At 42.6% G+C, this 11,694-nt stretch overlaps 1 protein-coding gene and 2 long non-coding RNA genes across 3 annotated transcripts; 2 read left to right on the top strand and 1 right to left on the bottom strand.

The window, feature by feature from the left end:
* Positions 1–364: 364 nt before the first annotated feature.
* LOC123727299 (uncharacterized) lies at positions 365–1,463 on the top strand. Its single transcript, XR_006759230.1, has 3 exons — positions 365–732; positions 1,120–1,176; positions 1,375–1,463. It is a non-coding gene; the product is annotated as an uncharacterized lncRNA (long non-coding RNA).
* Positions 1,464–1,807: 344 nt separating this feature from the next.
* LOC123727298 (uncharacterized) lies at positions 1,808–3,302 on the top strand. Its single transcript, XR_006759229.1, has 2 exons — positions 1,808–2,340; positions 2,542–3,302. It is a non-coding gene; the product is annotated as an uncharacterized lncRNA (long non-coding RNA).
* A 1,721-nt stretch (positions 3,303–5,023) lies between these two features.
* On the bottom strand, positions 5,024–11,325 carry rhoab (ras homolog gene family, member Ab). The gene is made up of 5 exons (XM_014146310.2): positions 11,021–11,325; positions 8,992–9,149; positions 7,517–7,637; positions 7,121–7,251; positions 5,024–5,845 (listed from the first exon to the last, which is right to left on the bottom strand). The coding sequence occupies exons 2-5, from the start codon at positions 9,145–9,147 to the stop codon at positions 5,672–5,674; spliced, it is 582 nt and encodes a 193-aa protein (XP_014001785.1). The 5' UTR covers positions 9,148–9,149; positions 11,021–11,325; the 3' UTR covers positions 5,024–5,671.
* Between the last annotated feature and the right edge of the window lie 369 nt (positions 11,326–11,694).

Below are 11,694 nucleotides of genomic sequence, written 5' to 3' on the forward strand. Positions count from 1 at the left end.
AAGTTTGTGACTCTTTAAACTTGTTGGATGCATTTGCTGTTGGTTTTGGTTGTGTTTCAGATTATTTTGTTAAAAATGTATTGTGTCATTTTGGAGTCACTTTTATTGCAAATAAGAATAGAATATGTTTCTAAACACTACTACATTAATGTGGATGCTACCATGATTACAGATAGTTCTGAATGAATCATGAATAATGATGAGTGAAAAAGTTACAGACGCACAAATATCGTACCCCCGTTATTGTAATGGTGAGAGGTTTACATGTTTTGGGAGTATGATATTTATGTGTCTGTAACTTTGCTGCCCTCTCATGACTACTATGGGTACAGCTTTTAGAATGAACACAGCGTCCATTTTCCCTTTACCTGTTTTGATTTTATTACAAGGAAAATGTTTCAAAGATAAATAAGAAAAAACTGAAATGGCATGATTTTTTGGGGTTGAGTTGGCGTCATCATCTAGCAAGGGTGGTTGACCTGCTAGCATATCTATTTAAGATATTACTTTATTAATGAGTTTTTTTCCCTGCTTAAATACTATTCGGGTAATGATTTTCAATGATGTAATAGTAAGGCATGATGTGGATTGGATAGAACAATCTAAATACTATGTCCATGGTTTGTTGATGACATCACAAGACATAATGCCATAGTTGTCATGGGGAAAGCATGAGCAAGAGCTTTGATAGCGGGGAACAGACAGAGACAGACAGTTGAGTGGTGGATTTTGGTGAGTAGACATAGCTATATTTATCAAAATGATCTGTGTGACCATAGACTGCAGAAGTGTCGTAACTGCAACTTTCTGACTCCGAAGTATAAATGCAATTGTAAAATGTAAAAACACACTGGGTATGCTATGGGTAAAAAAAGAAGCGGTTCAAATGGGTGTTTTTACGAATAGGCCCGTGGTCCTAGTAAATAATGGAAATTGGTAGAAGCAATCAGTGTGGGTGTGGCCATGAGGTCAAGTTTTAGCTTTAGAGTTGGCGGTAACCATGGAAATAGAATGAATAGAAAGGTCATCCCCATTCAAGTCAAGGGCCTTTTCTCAATTGAATTTGCTTAACTCCTGTGTCCTCTCTCCTCCATCCTCTCATACCTCCTTTTGAAAAAGGTCAAAGGTAATCTAGGAGAGACGACGAGGAGAGGGAACGTGGACGAAAATGCCCTTGTACGAAATGAGACTGTCCTCCACTCGCACATCATCAGGAAAATTAGGTTTACTGGGGTGGATCCCAAAATAAATGTGTAAAGTGATAAAAACAAATAAAGTTAGTTGTGCAAGACATTTTATAGTATTTTTTTACGTAGCAAAAAGCACATTGTTTTTAAACGTGCATGCATTTAATAAAGTCATTGTCTTATCTAGCAGAAGATGGCAGAGGATAAAACGGTTGGAGAGGAAAGGCGACAGAGGAGGGAGAAAACCTGGGAAGAGATGTATCTGGAGAAGGCGCAGAATAGGGTGCAGAACGAGAACAAGAAGTGGGAGCCGGCTGTGGCTGTGCCCATGTCCAGGTTCATTGTCTGCAAGGGAAGGTCTCAGGCCGACCTCACATCTGACTGTTGTCTCCAGACCCAGAATGACCCAGCTCTAGAGTCCGACCAAAATTCCGAGCCCAGCCAAGCTCCAGAGGTCACGATGGCTGCTGCCGACGCCCAATGTTAGGTACTGGACATTGAGTTTGATGAGAGAGAACGTGTAGATGTAGATGTGGTTTACAGGGGACGGATCATTCCCCTTGAAGAGCTCCGAGAGGCTAAGCAGCGGCTCCTCCAGGAGGCTGGGGACACTGAATTCCAGGCCGAGGCCAAATCCAACAAAACTCAATGCAGGAACTACATTGACCAGCTGAAGAGGAACTCAAAGCCCTTCCTAGTGATAGAGGAGGAGGAGAAAGAGTCCAGTGGCAGCGAGAGCTCCAGCCTCAGTGGTGAGACTAAGAAGATGGAGGCATGTGCCAATGAGGAGGGGAAGGACCTCAGAGAGGAGGAAGGAAGTGAACAGCCCAAAAAGGAGAAGGGCAATGAAGGAAGGTGATTCGCTGGCTGAACGGAAAGGTTAAAGACCGCTACCAGAAGAGGAAGGAGCAAACCGACTACAACGAGGAGCAGAATGGGGTACTAAGGGGCGTATGACATCACCCACACAGAGCAGGAGCAAATTAACCGGGCAAAGCTGCTGAAGGCTGAACAGAAGAGGCAGACGCTGGAGGACCGCTGGACAGGGTGGGAGAAGGAGAGGGCTTAGAAGAAAGAGGCCAGGAAGCTCGAAAAGAGGGAGAAGGCAGGTTCCAATTCTAGAGACAACATCAGCACATTGAAAATGGCCAGGGTAAATATTGAGCTGAGCTGAAAGGACATGGGGACGAGTAAAATGAGGGGAGGTGTTTTTAGTATTTGAGATCAAGGTCAAAGTTTTCTGTGGGATGTACATCACTAGTATGACCCAACTATTACAATTGATATTTTGCTTTAATGAACTAGGCTAACACTCATTTGCCCTTTTCTGACCTGTTGTCCTTGTATTTTTCAGCTTATGGTGTGCTTGGAGACTCTTATGGAATTCAAGTCCAGGCCACCTCCCCCACCACATGACCTTTAATTTATTTCCTTGTTTGTGTCTCCTCTACTATCTTCTTCTTATTACTTAGTAGTAGTAGTACTTCTAACTATGGTTTCTAAGAATTATTGCTAATTTGTGGCTAATGAAAGTCAATATAGCTAATTGTATTGTTTCTTTGTCTCTTTGAGAAGCCAATTAACCAGACCTATTAATATTGTCTCTACATGTCACATCTTACGGTAGAGTAGCATACAATCAATTGCCAAATTGACTTCATGGTAGGGAAGTAATTATGCGTTTTAAATGCCAGGCTTTTGGTTGTCTGCTACTTATGTCCTTTTTCATAATCATAGGGCCTTGGCGCCACAATGTGGCTTACACTACCCAGTGAACAACACCATTATAAGCCAAAGTGCATCTACATTAATTTACCGACGGGCGTCGCTGCGAGAACGCAAGTGGAAAATAAGAAAAAGGTTGCAGACCGTCATGTCCCAAAACCACCCCTATTCATGCACTCGTAGATAAAGAAATGGGTGACTGTGAACTAATTGTCTTGGGACTGGGCAGTGGGCACAGGATTTGCATTATCTTGGCTTCGTGGTTGCACGAGATTGGTGACAATAAGGGATCACCGTCTTTTACCCATGTCACTCACCTGTGGAGTTCAAAATCATTTTCAATAATAACAAGACATAACATGCTAATCGATAATAAACCATTAAAATGTACCTACTGATCGCAACTGTAATTTTGTCTCGTGTTGAACTTAATTTTGAAGCATTTAACATTTTAGTCGTTTAGCGGACGCTGTTATCCAGAGCGACTTACAGTAGTTATGTAAGTATCTTGTTACCTGCGCTGGTGGACAAAGGACAATTCAGTGTCGAACAAGAATGTCGCACATCAAGGCCACGTCTTTATCTTTTTTTTCTTTACAGCCCTTTGGAATGGATTATGGGTGAAACTTGTTATCAGGCTTGTAGGCAGTATGTGTTATAGGGCTAGGCCTAGTACATTCTAGGAATGTGAAATGGAATTTGCAGAGGAGGGATGATAGCTCTAAGTCAATAGAACAACGCTGAAGTCAATTGTGTGTGGGAGATAGGTTGTCTAGAATGCACAATAATGTGATGGGTTATCTGATCAAGTGTTGCAATTTCTAATCTATTTTTACTGTTATTATAGGGTGTATCAAATGCCAAGGCCAGAAAGAGCAACCTACTAGGTAAAAAGAAGCCTAGACATCCGGATACTTTTTTTTGTAACGGCTCTTCACTGAGTCATTTGTGGATTGGCAGACTTGGAGGTGACTTCGATACACTGTGGGTACGGAGCATCTTCTTGACTTTCCAGAAGCAACAAAGTGTCATAAAAAAAATTGTTCAGACCAAAAAAACCTGACCATGGGTATGGTGTTTTTCATCTAAGGGAGTCCAAAACATTTTGGCGCAGATGAATCACTTTAAGGCAATCCGTGTCGTTTCTGAAAGAAATGTAACACTGGGTAGGTTGAGCAGCCACTCACAGCAGATAGGCCTAGTCGTTGTTTAACCCGCCTCCAAACTACCCCTCCCACTCATTGGGCGGCTCAGAGAAAGATGAGCTCATATTGGTTAAAAATAGTTTCACTCTTTGAGGCTAAAAATAGCCCGGTATATAAAGCAGCAGTTTGACTCTACAGTGCGCTACTATCAAACTGGCCTCGGTCGGTGGAGGCTGAGGTGAAAGAACAGGCCGAGAATGAAAAGGCGGCAACCGAGGCTTTTTCAGCTCTAGCCTCGTGTCACGGCTCCTCTCAAACATTGCACAAGAAAGAGCGAAGCTGTGCAATACATCAGCCTTTCTCGAGATGGGTGTTTGGGTGTAACCGGCTCATGGTTGGGGCTCGGTGACGGGTTTCCTTCCTTTTTAGCAGCTGTGTCAGATTTTGCTGCCTCAAATGGTTATCCGTTGTTTTTTCAGTTGCAGTCTTGACAGCAGACAAATATGGAAGCTCCGCAAACAGAATGACTTGTCTCAACACTGGCACGAAATATTTTGTGCCAGCTATGAAGTTGTAATTTATAAGCCAATTGTCATATAATGTAAGGGGCTAGAGGCTTGACCTTACAAACAGCCTAATTGATTAATATTCTACAAGAATGCAATAGTAAAGAGAAGGAAAAAAAATTGGAATCCTTATTGACCCCAAGCTTTGTCAAAAAATAGCCAACCCAGAATTGGACTGGTCACCACTGAGCCTAGGCTAGGGAGTTTTTCCTGGCCACTGTGCTTCTGCATTGCTTGCTCTTATGGGTATCTGTTAAGCATTTTGTAACAACTGCTGATCTAAAAAGGGCTTTGTCAAATAAATTAGATTGTTGTCTGGTGGTTCTCAACCTTTAACGTCTCAGAAAAACATCCTCACTCTAGTGCAGTCATTCAATTCCCACACCACAAAAAAAGGAAATGTGTTAAAGAATGTAATTTATTACACAATGTAACTAAGGCTAGTTTAAAAATACAGTTTCCAGTTATGTACGTGTGTACATATGAATATACCCATGCCTTATATTTACAGATTTGCATACATCATGTTTTCCTGTTTATTTGTTTCAACACTTACTTTACGGTTTCACATCCAAAAACTAAGAATGATTTGTACATAACAGACTACAATTTAAAGCAGTTATCAGCCCTGTTTGTGTTCCAAACAAACTGAAAGCAGCCAACACAGAGTCCAGGCAGGCAGAGCACTTAACTGGCAGTCCCGAGGCCAGCCCTTCTCCCGACAGGCCCAACAACAGCATTTGGAAGGTGAAAGATTTCAAGGTAAAGCATTTTAAAACAAAAAGCAGTCCTGGGTTCTCCCCTCACCTCCAATTTAAATACTGATAAATGTTTTCCATGACTTTTTTTTAAAAAAATGAGTAAAAAAAAAAAAAATTATAACTAGAAAAAAAAATCTACGTTCAGGGATTAACTCCCAAAGCAAGGAGACAAGCTCCAGTGGCCAGCGAGTGTGGGGGGGGGGGTCAGGGATTTGGTGGGATGTAAACGGGTGCTTCTCCAACCACACACTTGCCAGAGCCCCTGGTACATGGTCCTGTCATGCGCTCTACAGCAGGAGACATTTATTGCTCTTCTTGCCCCTCCGGGCCTGTAGTGCCGCCCTGGTGGCCATCTCAAACACCTCCCGCACCCCATCCTTCGACTTGGCTGAGCACTCCATGTAGCCGAACGCTCCAATCCTGTTGGCCATGTCGCGGCCCTCCTCTGGCTTCACTGGCTCCTACAGAGAAAGTTAAGAGACACTGTCAGGACAACCAATACACTGATCATATAATGGGGAAAGAGTGATACAGTTTAATGGTATATGCCAGGGATGGAAAAGGCCGTCATTCTGACTTGCCTAGTTACATAAAAGGTAAAAGAAAAAAATATTAAATAAACTGGCAGCCAGTGGGCCCTTTTTAATGCCTTCGTATCAATTTAAGGCCCTTGTATCAATTGTCTGATTCTATGTAATAATGGTACGGGAATAACAATGCATTTTATTTTGAAAGTGGTTTCTTGCATCAAACATTTTCAGTCACCTTGTCTGAAGGACAAGTGGATAAACAGGTTAATGTCAAGCCCCGCATATTCGTTTCGAAAGTCTCGTGGAATGTAGGCCTATATTGAACACCACACATTGGCTGCTACTGGTAGGCTGAATGATAGAACGGCTATTTCCATGTTTAAATGTTATGGGATACATTTTCTTATGTTTTTGGTGGTAGGCAACTTTGGTAGGACCACATTGTGATCATATAGCCACAGTAGCCTAATTGGCAACTGTTAAAACTTAAAGCAGGTACAGCCTCAGTGTTCACAGTAAACGCACGCTGGAAGTTACACTTCATTTTCAATGTTTAAGTTTGCACTCAGCAAACCAGTGCCGGAAAGAATTTGAGGGAACATTGCCGGGTGCCCCCATAGATTTCTTTGGTCAGTCTCACTCAGATATCATATTAAAAACTACAAACAATTCTTTCCACCCTCGTGGCAAAATGTGTAGAATTGCAGGACATTGCTTCTAAAACAGACAATTTTCCACCTTCACCTCATGGCAAAACAAGCAGAATAAATTACATTTGTTATAAAATTGCTACGTCGTCTCTTCCCCCTCCGGCAAAGTTTCGAGTGACAGCAAACCTGCTTTAAAACGGCCAAAATGTTCTCTACTACACATTTTGTCATGGGGTGAATTGCATGAAATTAACTCTAAAACTTCAATAATGTCTCCCCGCTGTCAAGACGGGGGCCACTAACATGTTTTGCACACAATGTGGGAGGGATGGATGTGGGTACGCAGACCCCCCCCGAGCAACTGCGGTCCCTCACGATGAGTTCTGATTTTTTTGTGGCCCCCACCCCCATCAAAGTTGCCCCTCCCTGGTCTAGACCTAGGGCGAGTTCCACAAAAGCTTTGTGGCCAATGTGGACCTTTATTTCTCAACCCAGTTTGTTTATCAACTGAAGAGTTGGTGTAGAGATTGGAAACATTGGTGTTCTTTCTACGTGCCTGTTTCATCTTGGCCAGCTCGCGGCGTGTGTGTTCATCATTGCGCAGGTCCTTCTTGTTGCCTACGAGGATGATGGGAACATTGGGACAGAAGTGTTTGACCTCGGGAGTCCATTTCTCTGGAATGTTCTCTGTAAAAGAGCAAAAGGTTGGGGGATCAGACAGGCACACGCGCCAATGCTCCAGTGTGGTAGGCCAGCTGTAGGTAGTGTACAGTACAGAAGGTTGGAGAGAAGAGCTATTGCTGTCTTATGCTTGCGTGTGAGCGAGTACTTCACTAGCCAGAATTGGCTGAACAAACCACCTTTATTCCCGTAATGGCAATGGACATAAAAGGAAACTGTGCTGATGATGGTAAGAGAGGGCAAGTCTGAGTGTGTGTGTGTGTGACCTCACCCAAACTGTCTGGGCTGTCAATGGAGAAGCACATGAGGATGACGTCAGTGTCGGGGTAGGAGAGGGGGCGAAGCCTGTCGTAGTCCTCTTGGCCAGCTGTATCCCACAGAGCCAGCTCCACCTAGTACAGAGTAGACAACCACCACTGGTAATCCACATAGGGCTAGACGTGCAACAACAAATCTCTATACCGTTGAGGATTGTGATACTTTATGGACTTGCTATACAATACTCATACGGAACTGCAATATGTATCAAACCGGGACCTTGTTTTGAAACCAGGGCTGTACTACCAGCAATCCAATATATCTATTGTTCATCTTAGAAGACTGCCCATTTCAAAACCATTTCCTATTTAGTCCCTACTGAACAAGAACAAGGTGCTGCTCTTATTACCTCACCAAAAAACATTTTCACAAAGTGGCAAGTGTATGTGTACAGCAGCTGTTAGTGTTCATGTGGATGGATGGCAGCTGTTAGTGTTCATGTGGATGGATGGCAGCTGTTAGTGTTCATGTGGATGGATGGCAGCTGTTAGTGTTCATGTGGATGGATGGCAGCTGTTAGTGTTCATGTGGATGGATGGCAGCTGTTAGTGTTCATGTGGATGGATGGCAGCTGTTAGTGTTCATGTGGATGGATGGCAGCTGTTAGTGTTCTAGTGACTTGGTTTATCAGCAAAACCTGGCAACAGAAATAAACCATAGATGTGCCATCTATATAAAGTGAGTAAAATGTAAATTAAACAGTTAATGAGGTCTGCCTACTGCAGACTTTCGTGAACACACAGGACATTGTTTGGAAAAACTGGATAAACGGATATTGGTTTTAGAGGTAGGTCAACTTCAATAACTAATGAATAGAGGACAATGTCAGAAAAACACAAAACTCTTTGAAAATGGATAACTGGAAATTTCATGAAGGCATTCATCACTGACACACTAAAGGGAAAAAAGGAAATTCACTACCAACGGTAAGTGGGGAAAGCAAATTAGAGCAAGACACTTCTACGAGTATGACACATGAAGTGGAATTAATTTAGCCAATAAAAACTAGGCTAGACGTCCCAGATTTCTAGTCAAACCATATTGAGGACAGGACACCTGGGTTTATAACCGCCTCGGACCTCTACCTAATAAAGTGCCATAAGGTCTTACATTACAACTTTAGATGACATACGCATTACATTATTCAGGAGCATATGCTGCGCCTAATATGTTTTTATTACTTGGTCAACTGAATAAACATATGCCATGCCATTATACCCGTCTGCCTCTATAGCTACTGGTAAATTCAGCTCAATCCCAACCAGCCGATACCACGACAGCCAAGACCAGCAATGCCACCGTTGAACACACCAAAAGCGAAGCCACCCCTGAAAACCTGCTAGCAATTAGGCCTATGTATTTCACCTAACCTGGTTTACACCTTCAACTGAGAAATAGACAGTGTGTGGCTGCGTCTGTATGCATTACCTGCTTGCTGTCCACCTCGATGTCAGCCACATAGTTCTCAAAGACAGTGGGTACGTAGACCTCGGGGAACTGGTCTTTACTGAAGACTATCAACAGACAGGTCTTCCCACATGCACCATCTCCCACGATCACCAGCTTCTTACGAATCGCCGCCATGCCTGAGAAGAGAGAAGACACATGAAGAAACAAGCAAGAAAACCTGTTCAATATGAGACAGCTTTTCACAACGTCCGTGGCCTCGTAGGATCAGTGTGATCGATTGACTGGACACTTCAACACTATTGTGGGGAAAGCAAAGCTAACAGCCAAACTTGTATTCTTGAATGACCCTCCCCAGAGGAAAAACACAGGGTTCAGCACCAGCAGAGGTTAAGGGATAGTTTACGTTTATATTTAACCCAATGGTTGTCTGTCAGTGTCCTACAATTCCCTGCCTGGGCAGAGAACAACCACCAATGTTAACCAACCAGGCTGTTGATCCAGAACAAACTGCAGGTTTAACCCCCACTAATAAACGTTGAGTGAGGTTCCTCATGTAAATATGTGTGCAGGGAGGAGGGAGAGAGAATGATGCCGTCCATTTAGTTATTGAATTGATGGTCGGGTTAAACTAATTGTTGAACGTTAGGATCACAAGTCAGGACAATGAATGGTGCATTCAAGGTGGAAAACATGTCCTATGTATTTTAGACTGAGTGACGTGTGGCCGACAAGTATACACCACACAGAACGCAGAGCAACTGCCCCTGCAACTCAATGCTGCAAGGCAAATACAGTGTTCCGTTGGAAATTAATGTACTTCTGGTGTGCCAAAACGCAATTACACTGTCGAGGCGTTAGCTTCTACCACGGCATGGTGTCCACAGGGTTGGTAGTCAAATGATGGCTTGACAGAAATGGTAGCAGAATGTCAATGTTGAACTTTTGTTGCACCCGTATCCAGATGCTGCTGCATAGCTACCATTTTGCGCAATAACACTGTTGGTGTGATCGAGGGGTAAGTATGTATGTCACGCAGTATCGTAGTGATCAGTGATGTCCCCATTAACCGCATGAGCAGCGCAATGAAGTTCCTCACATACAAGACAATCAGAAACCGTCACGCAGATTTTAGTTTATTGGCTGACCAGACATCAACTCCGACTTTTTAGGATGGATTTAAGTAGCTAACGTTAGCTACTATAGCTAAGTACATTTGCCTATAGGGTGGGTCATTAAAATGTTCAGTAAGATGGCGTCAAGACATCAACAGATCGTCACATTCCAAACAAACTCACTTCGCTAGCTCTCCACCAGCTAAACAGTCTCTGGTCACTGAAGTGAAAATTGTAAAACATTTAATACAAAAAAAGGTAATTAGAGACCAACGCTAATACTTGCAATTTATGGGCCGAGCTGAGCCACCCAATCAGATCTAAACAAATGGGGTTTGATAGCTAACACAGTTAGATAGCTAACTAAGAAGAGTAGCTACCGTAGCTAACTAATGTTAGAACCCGTTTACAGAATTGCACGTAAAAGTAAAAAAAAAAAAAGCCACAGTAGTTAACTACTTGGCAGAAAACAGTTAACATAGTTAACTAACTGATCAGAATATGGTCGTGTTGATGATCGATAACGTTCGAGTTTGGCTAGTTTGCCTTGGTCAAGTTAGTTAGCTAACGTAATTGTTACGTTAACTAGCAACAAACTGACACGCCGGTTTGTTTGAAATACTGACTTGTTACTGCTAGCTGTACCAAGTTAACTTCTGTGGATACGTTAGCTACATGGGCGTGATTCGGCGATTCAATTCATTTGAGGATAAAAACTTTGTGATAAAACAATGGAGCTTATTTGTCAACGGTGTTGGCTAACTAGCCAGTTGGCTGTCAGTGCGGAAGCTATCGAGGACGTCCTCGGCTCTATTGGAAAAGCGAGACAGACGACGGTAAGGGACAACTTTCTAACAATTTATCCTACAATTACACTCCACCAATGTTGTCATATGAAACTTTTATTGCGATAAGTGATTCAAAAGTAGTTTTACCTGTTGTTTAGAAGGCTAGTAGTCGTTTTCCCAGGGCAATGGTGCTTCGTCGATAACCCTCGTTTCAATCCGATACAATGAATTACCTCGCGTGTACGCGAAAGGGGCTAGGGGGAGGGGTGGCGGAAACGAGCGTGAGCCACGCCTGCGCGTGCACGTTGCATGAGTAAAGTATTTCTGCCTTAACGTATCTCCGTTTGAAGATTCGGTTTCGATCCGCATCCAACAGTTTTTTTTTTTGGTTGTTGACATAAAAGCTAGCTAAGTGCATTCAGAAACATTTCCACACCAAAAAGGATGCAAGAAAGGACCCAGGAAGTGACTAACTAGTATTCTGCCAGCAGCACAAACGATGACGTCACTTTGTATGGTAATCACTAAACCTTCAAAATAAAAGCACGCATTTCTAAAAATTGCAATATTGATAAATAATTCTAATTATATCATTTTTTTTAATCAATGGCATTAGTAATTTAAGAGAAAAAACAATAATGAAAAAAAAATACAATGTTGACACTGATAGAAGTATGTTGACAATATTAAAAAATATATATATATATTTCACCTTTATTTAACCAGGTAGGCAAGTTGAGAACAAGTTGTCATTTACAATTGCTACCTGACCGTAGAGATATTGGGCCGCAGAGAGAACTTTTCTACCTGTCTCAGCTAAA

This window comes from Salmo salar, chromosome ssa15 (genome assembly GCF_905237065.1).
Source record: "Salmo salar chromosome ssa15, Ssal_v3.1, whole genome shotgun sequence".
Classification (NCBI taxonomy): Eukaryota; Metazoa; Chordata; class Actinopteri; order Salmoniformes; family Salmonidae; genus Salmo; species Salmo salar.